Here is a 22,072-nt window from a genome sequence, read left to right on the forward strand (position 1 = left end):
CTGAAGAAATAAAAGCTGAAATAAATAAATCACTCCTATTATTCTAACATTTCACATTCTTAAAATAAAGTGGTGAGCCTAGCTGACCTAAAACAGGACATTTTTACTAGGATTAAATGTCAGGAATTGTGAAAAACTGAGTTTAAATGTAGTTGGCTAAGGTGTATGTAAACTTCCGACTTCAACTGTACGTCGGAATGCTGTTCATTGACTATAGCTCAGCCTTCAACAACATAGTACCCTCAAAGCTCATCATTAAGCTCGAGGCCCTGGGTCTGAACCCCGCCCTGTGCAACTTGGTCCTAGACTTCCTGACGGGCCGCCCCCAGTTGGTGAAAGTAGGAAACACCACTTTGCTGATCCTCAACACAGGGGCCCCATAAGGGTGCATGCTCCACCCCCTCCTGTACTCCCTGTTCACCCATGACTGCATGGCCACGCCTCCGACTCAATCATCAACTTTGAAGACGACAACAGTAGTAGGCCTGATTACCAATAATGACGAGACGGCCTATAGGGAGGAGGTGAGGGCCATGGAGGAGTGGTGCCAGGAAAATAACCTCTCCCTCAACGTCAACAAAACAAAGGAGCTGATCGTTGACTCAACAGGACCGCAGTGGAGAAGGTGGAAAGCTTCAAGTTTCTCGGTGTAAACGTAATTGACGATCTGAAATGGTCCACCTACACAGACAGTGTGGTGAAGAAGGCTCAGTGCTTCTTCAACCTCAGGAGGCTGAAGAAATTCATCTTGGCCCATAAGACCCTCAGAAACTTTTACAGATGCACAATTGAGAGCATCCTGTATCAACGCCTGGTACGGCAACTGCTCCGCCCACAACCGTACGGCTCTCCAGAGGATAGTGAGGTCTGCACAACGCATCACCGGGGGCAAACTACCTGCCCTCCAGGACACCTACAGCACCTGATGTCACAGGAAAGCAAAATAGATCATCAAGGACAACAACCACCCGAGCCGCTGCCTGTTCACCTCGCTATCCTCCAGACGGCGAGGTCAGTACAGGTGAATCAAAGCTGGGACAGAGAGACTGAAAACAGCTTCTATCTCAAGGCCATCAGACTTAAATAGCCACCACGAGCCGGCTACCACTCAGTTACTCAACCCTGCATCTTAGAGGCTGCTGCCCTATATACATAGACATGGAATCAAAGGCCACTTCCATAATGGAACACTAGTCACTTTAATAATGTTTCCATACTGCTCTAATAATTTAATGTGTATATACTGTATTTTAGTCAATGCCACTGACATTACTCATCCTAATATTTATATATTTCTTTATTCTATTTTACATTTGTGTATTAAGATACTACTGCACTGTTGGAGCTAGGAACACAAGCATTTCACTACACCCACAATAACACTTGCTAAGAATGCACGTATGTGACCAATAAAGTTTGATTTCAATAGTTAGTCCGGGTAGTTATTTGGTTGTTATCTGCATTAACCCTTTATGCACCAAATCTTTTTGACTCATCACATACGATGTGGTTACTGTTTATTATCTCTCCTGCTGCCTAGTTACTTCATTCACTACATTAGTAAAAGTATGTAGACACCTGCTCTTCAAACATCTCATTCCAAAACCAGTAGCCTAGTGGTTAGAGCGTTGGACTAGTAACCGAAAGGTTGTGAGTTCAAACCCCCGAGCTGACAAGGTACAAATCTGTCGTTCTGCCCTTGAACAGGCAGTTAACCCACTGTTCCCAGGCCGTCATTGAAAATAAGAATTTGTTCTTAACTGACTTCCCTGGTTAAATAAAGGTAAAATTAAAAAAAAAAAAAAATATGAAGTTGCTGCGGAGACTTCCTTCCATTCAGCCACAAGAGCATTACTGTGGTCGGGCACTGATGTTGGGCGATTAAGGCTGGCTCGCAGTAAGCGTTCCTATTCATCCCAAAAGGTATTCGATGGGGTGGAGGTCAGCGCTCTGTGCAGACCAGTCAAGTTCTTCCAAACCGATCGACCATTGATTTCTGTATGGACCTCGCTTTGTGCACAGGGGCAATGTCATGCTGAAACAGGAAAGGGCCTTCCCCAAACCGTTGCCACAATGTTGGAAGCACAGAATAAATCTTGAATGCCATTGTATGCTGCAGCATGAAGATTTCCCTTCACTGGAACTAAGTGGCCTAGCCCAAACCATGAAAAACAGCCCCAGACCATTATTCCTCCTCCACCAAACTTTACAGTTGGAACCATGCATTGGGGCAGGTAGCATTCTCCTGGTATTAGCCAAACCCAGATTTGTCAGTGGGACTGCCATCACTCCAGAGAACGCGTTTCCACTGCTCCAGAGTCCAACGGGTGGTGAGCTTTACACCACTCCAGTCGACACTTGGCATTGCGCATGGTAATCTTAGGCTCGTGTGTGGCTGCTCGGCCATTGAAAACAATTTCATAAAGCTCCTGATGAACAGTTCTTGTGCAGATGTTGCTTCCAGAGGCAGTTTGGAACTTGGTAGTGAGTGTTGCACTTGGCGGTCCCATTCTTTGAGCTTGAGTTGCCTACCACTTTGCGGCAGAGCCGTTGTTGCTCCTAGATCTTTCTACTTCACAGCACTTAGTTCAGGTGGGCAGTCTAGCAGAAATTTGACAAACTGACTTGTTGGAAAGGTGGCATCCTATGACAGTGCCACGTTGAAAGTCACAGATCTTCAGTAAGGCCATTCTACAGTCAATGTTTGTCTATGGAGATTGCATGGCTGTGTGCTCAATTTTATGTACCTGTCAGCAACGGTTGTGGCTGAAATAGCCAAATACACTATTTTGAAGGGGGTGTCCACATACTTTTGTATATATAAGTACATATCTACCTCAATTATCTTGTACATCCATTCAGGACTGGTACCCTGTGTATATAGCCAAGTGATCATTACTCATTGTGTATTTATTGCTTATATTACCTTTTTCTACTATTTCTACATTTACATTTCATTCCCCCACCCCCCCCTTGTAAGCATTTCACTTTTAGTCTACACTTGTTTACAAAGCCTGTGACAAATACAATTTGATGATTTGTACAGAATGGGACAGAACCTTACCCAGACTTTGGTTTCTTGACTGCCCCAGTGCTGGCGGGCTCGAGGCTGCTGTGGAACCTGGAGGCATCCACCTGGATCGCATCCTCTTCCCGCAGAGCATCCTCCAACGCTGCTGCTACCGTGGGCGCTATGACTGGCTCCTCATACTCCATAGTGGTCCGAGCGGGCAGGTCCATCTCCAGCATCAGGATATTCTCAGACTGGGGAAACAGACAGAGGGGGGGGGGGGGACTGCTACCACTCAGAGGACCAGGCGTGAGTCACAGTCACCAGGAACAGAGAGCAGAGGGAGGGGAAGAGAGCAGAGGGAGGGGAAGAGAGCAGAGGGAGGGGAGGAGAGCAGAGGGAGGGGAGGAGAGCAGAGGGAGGGGAGGAGAGCAGAGGGAGGGGAGGAGAGCAGAGGGAGGGGAGGAGAGCAGAGGGAGGGGAGGAGAGCAGAGGGAGGGGGGGAGAGCAGAGGGAGGAGAGCAGAGGGAGGGGAGGAGAGCAGAGGGAGGGGAGGAGAGCAGAGGGAGGGGAGGAAGAGCAGAGGGAGGGGAGGAAGAGCAGAGGGAGAGGAGGAAGAGCAGAGGGACGGGAGGAAGAGCAGAGGGACGGGAGGAGAGCGGAGGGAATAAAGAAGATCATACCTTATATCTGACGTCAGCCATCATCACCATGGACGTGCGGGCGTGCTGACTCAGGGGTCTTCTGTAGCCCACCGCTGACACTGGCCTGGTCATCATCTGCTGGTCACTGAGGGTTATCAAAAAGACAGCCATTCAATTTGTATGTGTTCCTTCCTACACGAGGGATTTGCCAACCACTTAGGTCAAACCCTGTGCATGTAGGCATTATTGCAGCATGTTTTGTACGCATATTTGACCATGTGTATGTCTCACTACTACTGCATAATCCATGTGCACATACTCTTCTATGCGGGTGATGGGACGCATCTTCCAGTGGTCGTCCTCCTCGTCGAAGAACGCCCTGTTCACAATCTTATTCTTCTCCTCCATGGGGATGAAATTCTCAATGATGAGATGCCTGGCAGACAGAATAACAAGGTCGGGGGGGACCTCTTAACAGCCTGAGCATACTATTATTGATAATAGGAGGAAGCCTAGGCAGTCGTGGGGCGGGGGAGAACCAACCACAGTACAATACCTCATCTAGAACAACTCTCCTTGTTACTTCCTGATGTTCAAGGAAAAATCCAGGTCAAAGCTAATCACTCATGTTTATTCCAGGAATGTACTCATTGTCCGAGGGGAACAACTAAAACAGACTACATAGATGTTTTGATTTGTATTATTTTAATAGTGTGTGTGAAATGAGAGATGGTTGGTGGCCTGACGGGCTCCATACTTGAGTTTGAGCTCCCTGGTCAACTCGTTCTGGGTCTGCTCCAGCTCCTGTCTCTCCTTGATGTGCAGCTCCTGGACCTCATAGATCTCTGTTTTCACTGCCTGCAGCTTCGCAAACAGCTGGAGAAAAAAAAAATTAGAGGGATAATGAGACCGAGCACAACAGGAGACGAAAACACCATTAGTTTCAGTGTAAACAAACAAACGTTCCAGGCAAAACTGAACACATTGTTGCATATGCAACAATCTCATTTGAACTCTAGTAAACTGACAACATAAAAGGACAGTTTTCTATGGAATCAAATGTACAATTTTGATACAGTTCCTGATCGACCTTTTTCAGCTTCTTGGTCTTGATGTCTACTTCCTGTTGTAGAGAGCTGTACGTCTCCTTCAACTCCAGGGTCTCCTCGTCACGATTCTCCACCTGCTGTTTCATCTCCCTCTCTCTGCGTTTCTACACACACACACACACACACACACACACACACACACACTAAGGGCAATGATGTGTAATCCCACAAAGAACACTACTCACATAAATCATTTAACTCTTCCGATCAGATGGCAAATGAATACTATTAAGATTGTCTATTGAGTGTTCAATTGTCTCCATCAATAAAAGTCCATCCATACACACATATCACCTGTTCAGCAATTTCCTGTCTCTTCTGTTCCAGGATCCTTTGTTGTTCATTGGTGTGGTCCACAATGTTCTTCCCACCCATCAGAAGCTTACTCTCCATTGCCTGGGTGAGGACACAATCATGAGGTGGGATATATATATATGAGGTGTGATGGAAACACACAAAATAGCAGTGAAAAGTTTGGACAAACCTACTCATTCAAGGGTTTTTGTTATTTTAACCATTTTCTACATTGTAGAATAATAGTGAAGACAAACTATGAATTAATACGTGGAATCATGTAGTAAACAACAACAAAAAGTGTTACACATTCTTCAAAGTAGCCACCCTTTGCCTTGATGACAGATTTGCGCACTCTTGGCATTCTCTCAACCAGCTTCACCTGGAATGCTTTTCCCCCACATATGCCCAGCACTTGTTGGCTGCTTTTCCTTCACGCTGTAGTCAAACTCATCCCAAAGCATCTCAATTGGGTTGAGGGCTGGTGATTGTGGAGGTCAAGTCATCTGATGCAGCACTCCATCATTCTCCTTCCTGGTCATACACACCCACACCATCACACCTCCTCCATGCTTCGCTGTGGGAACCACACAAGCGGAGATCATCTATTCACCTACTCTGCATCTCAAAGACACGGCGGTTGGACCAAAAATCAAAAATTTGGACTCATCAGACCAAAGGACCGATTTCCACCGGTCTAATGTTCATTGCTCGTGTTTCTTGGCCCAAGCATGTCTCTTCTTATTGGTGTCCTTTAGTAGTGGTTTCTTTGCAGCAATTTGACCATGAAGGCCTGATTCATGCAGTCTCCTCTGAACAGTTGATGTTGAGATGTGTCCGTTACGAGAACTATGAAGAATTTACACAATTTCTGAGACTGGCATCTCTAATGAACTTATCCTCTGCAGCAGAGGTAACTGAGTCTTCCTTTCCTGTGGCGGTCCTCATGAGAGACAGTTTCTTCATAGCGCTTGATGGTTTTGCGACTGCACTTGAAGAAACGTTCAAAGTTCTTGAAATTGTCCATTGACTGACCATGTCTTAAAGTAATGATTGACTGTAGGTTCTCTTTGCTTATTTGAACTGTTCTTGCCATAATATGGACTTGGTCTTTTACCAAATAGGGCAATATTCTATATACCACCTCTACCTTGTCACAACAAAACTGATTGACTCAAATGCAATAAGGGAAAAATAAATTCCACAATTGAACTTTTAACAAGGCACACCTGTTAATTGAAATGCATTCTAGGAGACTACCTCATGAAGCTGGTTGAGAGAACGCCAAGAGTGTGCAAAGCTGTCATCAAGGCAAAGGGTGGCTACTTTGAATATAATTTTATTGAATTTGTTTAACACTTTGTTGGTTACTACATGATTCCATAGTTTTGAGGTCTCCACTATTATTCTACAATGTAGAAAATCGTACAAATAAAGAAAAACCCTTGAATGAGTAGATGTGTCCAAACGTTTGCCGGGTACTGTATAGAATAAAAAAAGAGAATGTTGGGGTGAAACGGACCAGAATGTAGTCTCCTCACCTTGACTTTGGCAGTAAGCATCTCGCCTGCTTCCTGCTCCTTTTTCAGGGCGTCCATCTTCCTCTCCTTCTCCTTTAACAGCCTCTGTTTCTCCTCCGCCACCAGACTGTGATCCTCCATGATGGCCTTCCTCTCCCTCTCCAACTTCTCCTGCTGTACACGCCAATAATCTGCACCCACTTTATCAGATGGTTCTACACCACCATCATCATCATCATCCTCCTCCTCCGTCTCTCCATCCTCTATGTCCTCTTGTAGTTCATCCCCAGCTTCTCCAAACCCCCTTCTCCTCCTCTTCTTCTTCCCTGAGCGTTTCCCTAACTGTTCTTTGAGCCGAGCAATCTCTTCCTGGAACTCTCTGAGCAGAGCATCTTTAGGGTCCTCGTTGACGCGGGGCTTGTTCTTAATGTTCTTGGCCCGGTTTGAGTAGCGTAATGTGGTCAGTGTCTCCTCCACGTTGTAAGATGCTGGTCCGATGTTAGCCACCATGACTGTGTGGGCATTGCCCCCCAGGGAGTCCTGTAGCAGGCGGGTGAGCTTGGAGTCGCGGTAGGGGATGTGGGTGCTCCTGCCATCCACCAGGGCAGAGATGACATTCCCCAAGGCTGACAGCGACAGGTTAATCTTGGTGGCTTCCTTCAGGCGCTCTCCTTGCGCTCCTGTCTTGGTCTGCCTCTCACTGCCAGCCAGGTCCACCAGGTTCAGTTTGCCCACTCGAATGTGGTTCTCTCCGTCGACGCCCAGCTCGCTGCACTCGATGGTAATGACGAAAATGGCATGTGACCGGGAACTGTGTTCATTCATATTGGTGGAGCCCACTGAGCGGTTCTGGTTCCCCACGTTCATGACGTGCTCTATTTCTCGTACACTCTTAGTGACAAAGGAGGAGAGGTCCTTGACATATACACCTGTGTCTGGCCTCTCTTTCAGCTCCAGCCGGCCGGACTGGTCCTTGGACAGCAGGTCCCTGATCTCCTCCTGGTAGATCTCCAGGTACGAGGCCCTCACCAGGTACTGCTGGTTCTGGGAGCGGGAGATGTGTGTGAAGACATGCTCAAAGGAATTGGGGATTACACCCCTTCTCTCTGGGTCATTGCGCACCCCCTCCATAGTGTAGGTCTTTCCTGTACCCGTCTGGCCGTACGCAAATATGGTCCCATTGAAACCAAGTAAGACAGAGTCCACCAGGGGCCTGAAGGTTTCATCATAGAGATCCAACTGTTTGGAGTTCCAGTCGTACACTGAGTCAAATGTAAAGACCTTGGGGTGTTCGTGGGCTGCAGCCCCCCGGGGGTTTCGCACGGCCACCTGGCCCAGCTTCACATCCACCTGCACCACCCTCTCAAAGTTAGCTGCCCGCTCCTTCTCATTCATGGGTCGACAGCGAACCACCACCTTCACCGACTCTCTGGTCTTAGACATCGTGACTGGTCCCCAGACAAACTGGCCTTGAGTTTCTTTCCTTCAAGTATTGTACAGAGTCAAGAGTTCACAATATCAGAGACGCCAACATCAGAATCTGTAAAAAAAAAAAATATATATATATATATTTTTAAACACATATGATTATTTTCAAATAGCTATTGCCAACACGATTAGTTCATGTTTTCTTTTGTGATTATGAAGAACTTTCTGCACTGTGCATCAAACTTGCTTCCTGGCTACAACGTTTTCAGACAGATAGCTAGCAGCTACAAAACATGGCTAAGAGTGCATGGACACCTGCTTGTCGAACTTCTCATTCCAAAATCATGGTCATTAATGGATATGGAGTTGGCCTCCCCTTTGCTACTATAACAGCCTCCAAACTTCTGGGAAGGCTTTCCACCAGATGTTGGAACATTGCCGCGAGGATGTGCTTCCATTCAGCCGCAAGACCATTTGTGAGGTCAGGCACTGATTGGTTGGGGGATTAGGCCTGGCTTGCAGTCAGTGTTCCAATTAATTCCAAAGGTGTTCGGTGGGGTTGAGGTCAGGTCTCTGTGCAGGCCAGTCAAGTTCTTCCACACCAATCTCGACAAACATGGACCTTGCTTTGCTGTATGGACCTTGCTTTGTCTACAGAGGGATTGTTCTTGTGCGGAGTTAGCTTCCAGAGGCAGTTTAGAACTTGGTAGTGAGTGTTGCAACTGAGGACAGGCTATTTTTTAGCTTGTGTGGCCTACCACTTTTAGGCTGAGCCGTTGTTGCTCCTCCAAATTTCCACTTCACAATAACAGCACTGACAGTTGACCGGGGCAGCTCTAGCAGGGCAGAAATTTGACAAAGTGACTTGTTGGATAGGTGGCATCCTATGAAGGTGACACATTGAAAGTCACTGAGCTCTTCAGTAAAACCAGTCCACTACCAACGTTTGTCTATGGCTGTGCTCGATTTATACACTAGCCAGCAACGTTTTTTTATTTTATTTAACTAGTCAGTTAAGAAAAAGGTCATAATTTACAATGACGGCCTACCCCGGCTAAACCATAACGACACTGAGCAAATTGTGCACTGCCCTATGGGACTCCCAATCACAGCAGGTTGTGATACAGCCTGGAATCAAGCCAGGGACGCCTCTAGCACTGAGATGCAGTGCCTTAGACCGCTGCGCCCCTCGGGAACTGAAATAGCTGAATCCACTTATTTGAAAGCGTGTCCACATACTTTTGTCAATGTAGTACAATTAGCAAGCTAACAAAACACAGCTGGCCGGCGACGTTTAGCTAACTACCAGCTTGACCTTTCAATGATACTGCTAGCTAGCTGGTTAATAAAACTAACTAGGCAAGAACAACATAATTAGGTTAGCTAAACTAGCTACTGTAGTTAACGTTAAGTTAAAAAAAAGCATTAGTTATTGGCACACACCAAGTCACGTTATTAGATTGGCAAGCTAACTTGATAGATATCGGTCAGTGCTCCCTAGTGAAAGAGTCGGAATATAATCAACTCTGGTACTTCCAATGCTAGCTAGCTAACGTTAGTTGATTGACGGAAACAAGCTAGCTAGCCAGTTCATCGCTGTGCACAGGCTAAAATAACAAAAATAGTCAAAGATTTACGGTTATGCTAATTATGGCAATTATAGCAACATTAAGATATCTAGCTAACAAAATTGGAGAACATGTTCACATCATCCGGAAACAAATGAGAAAATGTGATTTTGCTAGCCAACTCGTTTACAAAAGAATCGGGACAGCACCCCTAACAACCCTCGATCGGACGGCCTAGCAACGAAAAACGAACACATCCTTTCTCAGGAAAGGACAGTTTGATGATGGGAGGCATCTCCGTGTGCAGTTTACGAGAACAAGCACACAATTAAGGTGAAACTCAGTGACATTGTTCACTAGCTATAATGCAACATTCACGACAACACTAACATTGTCCGCTAGTTACCAGTCAATCCAGTGCTTCCACCCAGTCAGCCATTAGAGCAGCCGTTCCTTTGCATCCCAGAAACTGTCCCGGATGGAGGGGTGCCGGTTATGGCTTTTAACATCGCAGCCAACCGGAGTCTTTTGTCTTGTTATGTAACAGCTAAAGACCTCTCCTCATAATAAATTGGAACAAATGTATTTTACAAAATCGTGTCAATATAACTTGGGATATTTTTATATATAAAAAAAATGCATATAGAAATTGAACATCTAAAAAGTGAGAACGTGCATTAATTATTTTAGGCTACAGACATGTATCACCAGTGAAGCCTGAATCTTTTCCATGTATCTGCACTGTGCACACGCAGGAAGCTCAGTCATCACCACATTTCAGAGTTACTTGCATAAATGCCACGTTCCCAGTCATTTTCATCAAAGAGCAATAATACAACTAGTTGGTAGGTACAAAGCTTCAAAACATCAGAAACAGACACAGTAATCATGTTGTACACAAGTATAGTAAACATTTACTTTTGGCCTTATTAGAGCACATTACAAGAATGTATGAGGAAGACTGTCAACCTCCCACTATAACTAGTATCTGCAGGATCCATTACTGCACTCCTGAGAGGTTTATTTTACACCCTCATCCACCAGGTCCAATTTACGCAACATTAAAGAAGAAAAGTAAGACAGGGACATGACACTGGAAGTCTTCTCCACCCAGGGTTTAACAGGGTAATCTGTTGGGGTGGCAGGTAGCCTAGTGGTTAGAGCGTCGGGCAAGTAACCCGAAAAGAGATTGAATCCCATTGCTGACAAGGTAAAAATCTGTTGTTCTGAACCACCCAGGCTGTCATTATGAATTTGTTCTCCCAAAATAATAGAAACGCTTGAGTAAATGAGGGATACAAAGTATATTGAAAGCAGGTGCGGTGCCTGAGTAATTAACATATATAAATCATATATAAAAATGCTGGGTAGGACATTGTTTTGGCTACGCCCCCATAGGATGACAATGGAGCATGAGTGGTTTGATGAAAATGTAAACCATATGCCAGGGCCATCCATCTCAGTCACCAGATCTCAACCCAATTGAACACTTATGGTCGATTCTGGATCGGTGCCTGAGACAGCGTTTTCCACCACCATCAACAAAACACAGAATTATGGGAAAATGGTGTCACATACCTTCAATAGAGATCTGGACACTTGTAGAATCTACGCCGAGGTGCATTGAAGCTGTTCTGACTCATGTCGTATTAAGACGTTGTTGGTGTTTCCTGTATTTTGGCAGTTACTTGTTTATAGCTGTGGCTATAAATAAAATAACATTTTATTGGTCACATACACATGGTTAGCAGATGTTAATGCGAGTGTAGAGAAATGCTTGTGCTTCTAGTTCCGACCATGCAGTAATATCTAACAAGTAATCTAACAATTTCACAACTACCTAATGCACGCAAGTGTAAAGGAATTAATAAGAATATGTACATATAAATATATGGGTGAGCGATGGCCGAACGGCATAGGCAACATGCAGTAGATGGTATAGAGTACAGTATGAAATGAGTAATGTAGGGTATGTAAACATTATATAGTGGCATTGTTTAAAGTGACTAGTGATACAATTATTACATCCAATTTTTAATTGTTAAAGTGGCTAGATATTTGAGTCAGTATGTTGGCAGCAGCCACTCAATGTTAGTGATCGCTGTTTAACAGTCTGATGGCCTTGGGATAGAAGCTGTTATTCAGTCTCTCGGTCCCTGCTTTGATGCACCTGTACTGACCTCGCCTTCTGGATAGCGGGGTGAACAGGCAGTGGCTCGGGTGGTTGTTGTCCTTGATGATCTTTATGGCCTTCCTGTGACATCGGGTGCTGTAGGTGTCCTGGAGGGCAGGTAGTTTGCCCCCGGTGATGCGTTGTGCAGCATAGAAGGTATTGCGGAAATTGATTTTTTATTTTATTTAACTAGGAAAATCAGTGAAGAACAAATTCGTATTTACAATGACGTCCTACCCCAGGCGATGCTGGGCCAATTGGGCGCCGCCCTATGGGACTCCCAATCATTGCCGGATGTGATGCAGCCTGGATTGTTGATGCTATGAAGAGTATAATAATGTCATGTATACAGTGTGTGTAATAATACTACTGCTTGTTTAATAGCAGTTGTGTTGTGGAGGGTAAACACAAATTCATTATTCTGCGTAAGGGTTTAGCGGAAAGAGAATGGGAGCGTTACTTTATTCACCGCGAACGGTGATCAGAGTTGACTAAAAACATTTTTTATCACCACATCACTGTAATAGTGAGTATGGATCACATTCCTACACTGCAATGTCCTTCCTCCTCACCCAAGATTAAAAAGCCACTCTAAAAGCAATTTGTCATGGACTACCCAGGAAGGGCAAATCTCCACAGCTCGTCTTGCTTGTTAAATGTTCCAGTTTAATCCATTCCCGAAGAAAGACGACGGCCGGGCATGGACATCACGGTCTCGTTTGACAAAAGCAGGAAGAGGAGGATACACTATTCCCAACGAAGTGGTCAGACTGGCTTATGGTGTACAAGTCCATCTGGGCCAAGTCTGGCTTGAAGCTCACCACCACCTGGGCATGGACAGAAACAATGATACACTGAATAAAGCAGTAGGCAAAAACAAAGCATGTTAACCAACATCGCAACACCTGTGAAAAATGGATGTACTAGGTATTTGTATTTATTTTTACTGACAAAGATCATCATCTAATCGATCACTCCAAGCTCACTTTATTGGAAGAACTTTTGGATCTCAGTGAGGTGGGACTGAGGCGATGTAAACAGAACAGGCAGAGGTTTTCTTGACCCAGAGCTTGAGGGCCCGGCGGATCTCAGCCAGATTCGGGAAGCACATGGCCATGGTGTTATAACACATGGTCATGGTGAGGGGGTTATAACACATGGTCATGCTTTACCAACTGAGCCACAAAGGCCAAGTGTGTGTATTTGTGTGTTCCCGGCTCATCGACTGAGCCACACGGGCCAAGTGTGTGTATTTGTGTGTTCCCGGCTCATCGACTGAGCCACACGGGCCAAGTGTGTGTATTTGTGTGTTCCCAGCTCATCGACTGATCCACACGGACATAGTGTGTGTAACCAGCTCATCGACTGAGCCACACGGGTCTAGTGTGTGTATTTGTGTGTTCCCAGCTCATCGACTGAGCCACACGGGCTGAGTGTGTGTATTTGTGTGTATTCCCAGCTCATCCAACCAGAACCAATCCTCAGCTGTATGTCCACATATGGCCTGGGCAGCCGAGCAGCGATCTGGTTCCTGTTCCTCCCTCCTACACGACATACAGGAGTATATGGGTCTGCAGCAGTATCACAGGGAACTGAGCTGGGGCACCAGGACCGTGCACCAGGACAGGGCACCAGGACAGGGCTCTCTGACGGAGGGAACCTGCACATGGAGGACATGAGAGGGGAAGCAAATTGGGACTGCAGTTAAAAATGGCTAAAACTGTCACTTCTATAGTCATGTTGAATAATGAGCACTGTCCTTGTAAAACTACATTTAAATGAATACATTTCTTATGGTATTTATTCTGTTATACCAGCAGGAAGTTAAAGCAAAAATCGTGCTCCACTAATAGGACAGATATTTACTGTGGATCCAGTGAGGTAGGTGATGGGAACTGAAGGATAAGCCCCCAAACAAGACAGACCTGTCAAGACTCCACTCCCACATGGTCACAAAATGGAAAGGATGCTCTGTCCTTATAAATACAGACAGTGACGTTTCAGAAAAACACCATGAGTGAGGCCTTACAAGACATTTAAACCAGAGACAACTGTTTTTCCTCACGTGCTAATGTAATAGTATAACTTTAGACCGTCACCCTCGCCCATACCCGGGCGCGAACCAGGGACCCTCTGCGCACATCAACAACAGTCATCCACGAAGCATCGTTACCCATCGCTCCACAAAAGCCGCGGCCCTTGCAGAGCAAAGGGAACTACTACTTCAAGGTCTCAGAGCAAGTGACGTCACCGATTGAACCGCTATTTAGCGCGAACACCGCTAACTAGCTTGCCATTTCACATCCGTTACACTAAACATAAATACACTGAAATAGAAAACGCAACATGCAACCATTTCTAATATTTTACTGAGTTACAGTTCATATAAAGGCAATCATTCAAACGGAAATAAATTCATTTAAGTCCTAATCTATGGATTTTACATGACTGGGAATACAGATAAGACGCACCAGTTGGACACAAATACCTTAAAGAGGTTAGAGCGTGGATCATTAAACCAGTCAGTATCTGGAAGGCCAGCATCCCAGAGTCGCCTCTTCACTGTTGACGTTGAGACTGGTGTTTTGCGGGTGCTATTTAATGAAGCTGCCAGTTGAGGACTTGTGAGATGTCTTTCTCAAACTAGACACTAATGTATTTGTCCTCTTGCTCAGTTGTGCACCGGGGCCTCCCACTCCTCTTTCTATTCTGGTTAGAGCCAGTTTGCGCTGTTCTGTGATGGGAGTCGTACACAGCCTTCATTTTCCAGAACAAGAATAGACTGACAGGTTTCAGAAGGCATTTGTTTCTGGTAATTTTGAGCCTATAATTGAACCCACAAATGCTGACGCTCCAGATACTGAACTAGTCCAAAGGCCAGTTTTATTGCTTCTTTAAATCAGAACAGTTTTCAGCTCTGCTAACATAATTGCAAAAGGGTTTTCTAATGATCTATTATCCTTTTCAAATTATGAACTTGGATCAGCTAATACAACGTGCCATTGGAACACAGGAGTGATGGTTGCTGATAATGGGCCTCTGTACACCTATGTAGATATTACATTTTTTGTAATCTGATGTTTCCAGCTACAAGTCATTTACAACATTAATGTCTAAAGGAAATGTCCCCACACTTTTGAACGGTAGTGTATGTAAACTAATTTGTGAACAAAATTTGAGAGAAATGTTGTTTTTTTTGTTCTTATGGACATTTCTGGTATCTTTTATTTCAGCTCATGAAACATGGGACCAACACTTTACATGTTGCAATTATATTTTTGTTTAGTGTAGATGGTATGTGAGAGATGTGTGGGTAAATACAGTTATAGTAACAGTCCACCAGGGGGCAGTGTTACTGTGCCATGGCATTCTTTTCATAGGCATGAACACCACCAAATCAATGAATTAGTTACAAGAAAGGAATTTAAATTGATATGAAAAGACATACTGTCTGAATGCTAGGTCATGGAACAATCTCTCTGACCAGTTTCAAAGTGTATTTTTTTGGTAACTAGGCTCAATACCTAAACAACAGTCCTCAGTAATCATCTCTGACTCTACACCTCAATCACAACACTCACCTTCATGGGGCAGGACTTCTTGTCTTACACTCCTCTGGGCAGCTGACTAAGTAGGCTGCCCTTAGGCCAGAGTGTTGGGGCCAGCTGCTTCATCAAGTCCTCTAGGCTTACCACGCAGTGGTAGTGGGTCAGGGCCTCTAGCTGGAAGAACTCACTGTAGGGGACATGTACCTGTTGAAAGGGGGACACAGCTGTGAGCGTGAGATTGAATCCTTCCTGCGTCTCATTTCTCCCAAAGTGTGCACTTGTTCACATCACTTCATGGTTTTAAAAGGACCGGGACTGGTGAGATCAACACCAGGAAACGTAATTTCGAAATGGTACATTTGATTCTGGAGGAGCGTGGTGGCGGCACACTGCCATTGTGCAATTCAGCATTTTTGCGAATGCCAAAGACCCCAGAAAGTATTCGGCTTGGTTTCCAAATCGACCTGAGGAACCAAATTGGCATTAGCAATTAATTAGTTGAATTGGCTAGGCTATAGTTACACCAACTTCAACTATGAAGTTAGCTGGTTTAATCTCAATTTATATTTGTAAAAAAAAAGAAGCTAGATAGCAATAAATACATTAATCTGCATGAATAAATCAAAGTTAAATCAACTTGACGTTGTAGGCCGTCACTGTAAATGAGAATTTGTTCTTAACTGACTTGCCGAGTTAAATAAATACAACAATAGCCTACACATCACCAGATCATTATTCAAAAGACACCGGAGCAGCAAACGTTAATGTTTACAAGGACAGTTAAAAGTTATTACCCATGCACGGACAATATAAAATGTAGCCATTGTCGTCACACGTTAACTCTGTAGCAAACGTTAGACTCATTTGTAGCAATATTGCTGTAAGGAAATAACAGACCACAAAAAAGTTGCAAGTGATTCAGTTTCGCCGCCATTGTGCTTCATTCTACATCCCAGAATGCATTAGATACTGAACAAAAAGTTTAACCCCCGAGGTGCTGATCTCATTGTTCAGCTGCATCACTAAAACTTAAATTGATGTGGAATTGGATATTCATATGATCTTCGATGGTATTTGGAATCTTTAGACACATGTGTGAAAGGGGGGGGGGGCTACTTTGGTAAAAACGTTTGAAGAGATTATCACAGGATTTGTATGTGTAAAGTAAAACCAACCCATACCCATAGACTAGTGACACTTTGTTTGGGTGTGGCCTCAAACCACATTACATAAACTCTTAGAAAAAAACGGTTCCAAAAGGATTCTTCAGCTGTCCCAATAGAAGAACCCTTTTCCTGTGCCATGTAGAATCTTTTTGGGGTTCCATGTAGAATCTTTTTGGGGTTCCATGTAGAATCCTTTGTGGAAAGGGTTCTGCATGAACCCAAAAAAGGGTTCTTCAAAGGGTTCTTCTATGGGGACAGCTGAATAACCCTTTCAGGTTCTAGATAGCACTTTTTCTAAGAGTGTAGTCCTGTGTGTGTGTTTAATAGTTTAAGAGAGAAAGAGTCAGCCTGAATATTTGTGCATTGTATGGAGCATTAAATACCCTCCCTGTCAACACTGCTGTCAGTGAAGACATATGGTCTAATTGGGTGATCATCTAATCTTGTTTTATAATTATTGTAATTTAGAAAACAGCAGAAGTTAATGAGGTGTCTTTAGCTTTAAATGTTACACCGAACAAAAATATAAATGCAACATGCAACAATTTCCACTATTTCGCTGAGTTACAGTTCATAAAAGGAGATCAGTCAATTGAAATGAATAAATTAGGCCCTGGTCTATGGATTTCATGTGATTGGGCAGGGGTGCAGCCATGGGTGGGCCTGAGAGGGCATAGACCCACCCACAGCCAATCAGAATGAGTTTTTCCCCACAAAAGGGCTTTATTACAGACTGCACACTGCCCTAACCCATCTGGACAAGAGGAATACCTAAGGAATACCTATGTGAGAATGCTGTTCATCGACTACAGCTCGGCATTCAACACCATAGTACCCTCCAAGCTCGTCATCAAGCTCGAGACCCTGGGTCTCGAACCCGCCCTGTGCAACTGGGTACTGGACTTCCTGACGGGCCGCCCCCAGGTGGTGAGGGTAGGTAACAACATCTCTTCCCCGCTGATCCTCAACACTGGTGCCCCACTAGGGTGCGTTCTGAGCCCTCTCCTGTACTCCCTGTTCACCCACGACTGCGTGGCCACGCACGCCTCCAACTCAATAATCAAGTTTGCGGACGACACAATGGTAGGCTTGATTACCAACAACGACGAGACGGCCAACAGGGAGGAGGTGAGGGCCCTCGGAGTGTGGTGTCATGAAAATAACCTCACACTCAACGTCAACAAAACTAAGGAGATGATTGTGGACTTCAGGAAACAGCAGAGGGAACATCCCCCTATCCACATCGATGGAACAGTAGTGGAGAGAGTAGCAAGTTTTAAGTTCCTCGGCATACACATCACAGACAAACTGAATTGGTCCACTCACACAGACAGCATCGTGAAGAAGGCGCAGCAGCGCCTCTTCAACCTCAGGAGGCTGAAGAAATTTGGCTTGTCACCAAAAGCTATCATCCAGAAGGCGAGGTCAGTACAGGTGCATCAAAGCTGGGACCGAGAGACTGAAAAACAACTTCTATCTCAAGGCCATCAGACTGTTAAACAGCCACCACTAACATTGAGTGGCTGCTGCCAACACACTGACACTGACTCAACTCCAGCCACTTTAATAATGGGAATTGATGGGAAATGATGTAAATATATCACTAGCCACTTTATACAATGCTACCTTATATAATGTTACTTACCCTACATTATTAATCTCATATGCATACGTATATACTGTTCTCTATATCATTGACTGCATCCTTATGTAATACATGTATCACTAGCCACTTTAACTATGCCACTTTGTTTACATACTCATCTCATATGTATATACTGTACTCGATACCATCTACTGTATCTTGCCTATGCTGCTCTGTACCATCACTCATTCATATATCCTTATGTACATATTCTTTATCCCCTTACACTGTGTATAAGACAGTAGTTTAGGAATTGTTAGTTAGATTACTTGTTGGTTATTACTGCATTGTCGGAACTAGAAGCACAAGCATTTCGCTACACTCGCATTAACATCTGCTAACCATGTGTATGTGACAAATATAATTTGATTTGATTTGATTTGATGGGAAATGATGTAAATATATCACTAGCCACTTTATACAATGCTACCTTATATAATGTTACTTACCCTACATTATGAATCTCATATGCATACGTATATACTGTACTCTATATCATTGGCTGCATCCTTATGTAATACATGTATCACTAGCCACTTTAACTATGCCACTTTGTTTACATACTCATCTCATATGTATATACTGTACTCGATACCATCTACTGTATCTTGCCTATGCTGCTCTGTACCATCACTCATTCATACATCCTTATGTACATATTCTTTATCCCCTTACACTGTGTATAAGACAGTAGTTTAGGAATTGTTAGTTAGATTACTTGTTGGTTATTTCTGCATTGTCGGAACTAGAAGCACAAGCATTTCGCTACACTTGCATTAACATCTGCTAACCATGTGTATATGTGACAAATAAATTTGATTTGATTTGAAATACACCTGTTTCATCAACTGTCTGGGTGGCTGGTCTCAGATGATCCCGCAGGTGAAGAAGCTGGATGTGGAGGTCCTGGGCTGGTGTGGGTACCTGTGATCTGTGGTTGTGAGGCCAGCTGGATGTACTGGCAGATTCTCTAAAACAATGTTGGACACTGCTTATGGTAGAAAAATTAACATTCAATGCTCTGGCAACAGCTCTGGTAGACATTCCTGCAGTCAGAATGCCAATTGCATTCTCCCTCAAAACTTGAGACATCTATGGTATTGTGTTGTGTGACACAACTGCTCATTTTAGAGTGGCATTTTATTGTTCCCAGCACAAGGTGCACCTGTGTACTGATCATGATGTTTAATCAGCTTCTTGATATGCCACACCTGTTAGGTGCATGGATTATCTTGGCAAAGGAGAAATGCTCACTAACAGGTACTGTATGTAAACAAATTTCTGCACAAAATTTGAGAGAAATGCGCTTTTTGTGCATAATGGAACATTTCTGAGATCTTTTTTTTCAGCTCATGAAACATGGGACCGAAACTTTAAATGTTGCATTTACATTTTTTGTTCAGTATAATAAACAGACTAACCGTGAGCAGTTGATATGTTCAGTGGTGAAATCTCCCAACCCCCTTCTTCCGCAACCATGTGCAGATATGCATACTCATGCAGACCAGATACACACACACACACACAGATATGTGTACTCATGCAGACCAGATACACACACACACAGATATGTGTACTCATGCAGACCAGATACACACACAGATATGCGTACTCATGCAGACCAGATACACACACACAGATATGCGTACTCATGCAGACTAGATATACACACACACACAGATATGCATACTCATGCAGACCAGATACACAGATATGCGTACTCATGCAGACTAGATACACACACACACACACACACACAGATATGCCTACTCATGCAGACCAGATACACACACACAGATATGCGTACTCATGCAGACCAGATACACACACACAGATATGCATACTCATGCAGATCAGATACACAGATATACATACTCATGCAGACCAGATACACACACACACACACAGATATGCGTACTCATGTAGACCAGATACACAGATATGCGTACTCATGCAGACCAGATACACAGATATGCGTACTCATGCAGACCAGATACACAGATATGCGTACTCATGCAGACCAGATACACACACACACAGATATGTGTACTCATGCAGACCAGATACACAGATATGCATACTCATGCAGACCAGATACACAGATATGCGTACTCATGCAGACCAGATACACAGATATGCGTACTCATGCAGACCAGATACACAGATATGCGTACTCATGCAGACCAGATACACAGATATGCGTACTCATGCAGACCAGATACACACACACACAGATATGCGTACTCATGCAGACCAGATACACAGATATGCGTACTCATGCAGACCAGATACACACACACAGATATGTAGGCACAGACTTTCTTCAAAATCCTTCTGCTGTTCTATATGTATGTGAACCTTTTCTTACTCTGAATGTAGTTCACTCATTGAGGTCCATGACATGTATGTGACCGTGCAGAATACCAAATGAAATATGTGCTGTAATGAGCTCTGGTCAATTGCTACCAGGTTGTGGAACTTGATGGATTGGCTGTTCGTCCCATTACTTGAGAGGAAACTGCTTAAAGCCCACTCTTACAGGTTCAAATTCAGTCATCGCAATTCAAGGTATTTTCTCAGTCTCTCTTTCATGTGTTTTCTTCTGTCTCTTCGCGGCCTCTTTCTCTGTCTTTCTCCGCTCCACCCCCATCTCTTGAACACACACTGTTTTTCATTGTTAGAGATGACAGTGATGATAAGAATGCAGAGAGACACAACTCCCTACCCTGAGACCTCCTTCAGATGGATAACTGAAATAGATTAACAGACGACGGGCGGCGTATGATTGTTATTTATATTTATGTCTCTGTCTCTTTTCGCCTCACTATTTCTCTATTTTAGCTCCATAAATGAGAGATTTACAAACGCTAGGTATGGGAACTTCAAGCCACAGGAGAGGTTGCAGAGCACCGATAAGACAAAAAACATTTCCATAATCTGCAAACCTCTATGTATCTATTTGCATTTAAAAAATCCATTTTATGTGGATGTCTTTCCATCTGTTTCTATGCTTACTATTGTCTTATCTACCCATCCCCCCTCTCTCTACCATGTCTCTATGTAGCCCCCTCTCTCTACCTTGTCTCTATGTAGCCCCCTCTCTCTACATTGTCTCTATGTAGCCCCCTCTCTCTACCTTGTCTCTATGTAGCCCCCTCTCTCTACCTTGTTTCTATGTAGCCCCCTCTCTCTACCTTGTCTCTATGTAGCCCCCTCTCTCTACCTTGTCTCTATGTACCCCCCTCTCTCTACCTTGTCTCTATGCACCCCCTCTCTCTACCTTGTCTCTATGTAGCCCCCTCTCTCTACTTTGTCTCTATGTAGCCCCCTCTCTCTACCTTGTCTCTATGTAGCCCCCTCTCTCTACCTTGTCTCTATGTAGCCCCCTCTCTCTACCATGTCTCTATGTAGCCCCCTCTCTCTACATTGTCTCTATGTAGCCCCCTCTCTCTACCTTGTCTCTATGTAGCCCCCTCTCTCTACCTTGTCTCTATGTAGCCCCCTCTCTCTACATTGTCTCTATGCACCCCCTCTCTCTACCTTGTCTCTATGTAGCCCCCTCTCTCTACCTTGTCTCTATGTAGCCCCCTCTCTCTACCTTGTCTCTATGTAGCCCCCTCTCTCTACCTTGTCTCTATGTAGCCCCCTCTCTCTACCTTGTCTCTATGTAGCCCCCTCTCTCTACCTTGTCTCTATGTATCCCCCTCTCTCTACCATGTGTCTATGTAGCCCCCTCTCTCTACCTTGTCTCTATGTAACCCCCTCTCTCTACCTTGTCTCTATGTAGCCCCCTCTCTCTACCTTGTCTCTATGTAGCCCCCTCTCTCTACATTGTCTCTAAGTAGCCCCCTCTCTCTACCATGTCTCTATGTAGCCCCCTCTCTCTACATTGTCTCTATGTAGCCCCCTCTCTCTACCTTGTCTCTATGTAGCCCCCTCTCTCTACCTTGTCTCTATGTAGCCCCCT

General features: G+C 44.4%; 1 protein-coding gene across 9 annotated transcripts in view; it reads right to left on the bottom strand.

Annotated features, from left to right (window-relative positions):
* LOC135527748 (kinesin-like protein KIF3B) overlaps window positions 1–22,072 on the bottom strand; it is a 48,484-nt gene that overhangs the window by 4,195 nt on the left and 22,217 nt on the right. For 2 of the 9 annotated variants that reach the window (XM_064956283.1, XM_064956292.1), the window contains exons 1-10: window positions 16,089–16,237; window positions 15,328–15,498; window positions 11,152–13,406; window positions 6,599–8,117; window positions 5,058–5,159; window positions 4,745–4,867; window positions 4,412–4,530; window positions 3,974–4,090; window positions 3,694–3,799; window positions 3,065–3,264 (exon numbers count right to left, since the gene is read on the bottom strand). In XM_064956283.1, coding sequence (XP_064812355.1) covers window positions 3,065–3,264; window positions 3,694–3,799; window positions 3,974–4,090; window positions 4,412–4,530; window positions 4,745–4,867; window positions 5,058–5,159; window positions 6,599–8,020 — 2,189 coding nt within the window. In that variant the 5' untranslated portion in view covers window positions 8,021–8,117; window positions 11,152–13,406; window positions 15,328–15,498; window positions 16,089–16,237. Of the gene's footprint in view, window positions 1–3,064; window positions 3,265–3,693; window positions 3,800–3,973; window positions 4,091–4,411; window positions 4,531–4,744; window positions 4,868–5,057; window positions 5,160–6,598; window positions 8,118–8,320; window positions 8,840–9,963; window positions 10,089–11,151; window positions 13,407–15,327; window positions 15,499–16,088; window positions 16,244–22,072 lie in introns of those variants that run through there. The other 7 variants (XM_064956287.1, XM_064956284.1, XM_064956285.1 and 4 more) reach the window with 7 other exon arrangements.

This window comes from Oncorhynchus masou, chromosome 33 (genome assembly GCF_036934945.1).
Source record: "Oncorhynchus masou masou isolate Uvic2021 chromosome 33, UVic_Omas_1.1, whole genome shotgun sequence".
NCBI lineage: Eukaryota > Metazoa > Chordata > Actinopteri > Salmoniformes > Salmonidae > Oncorhynchus > Oncorhynchus masou.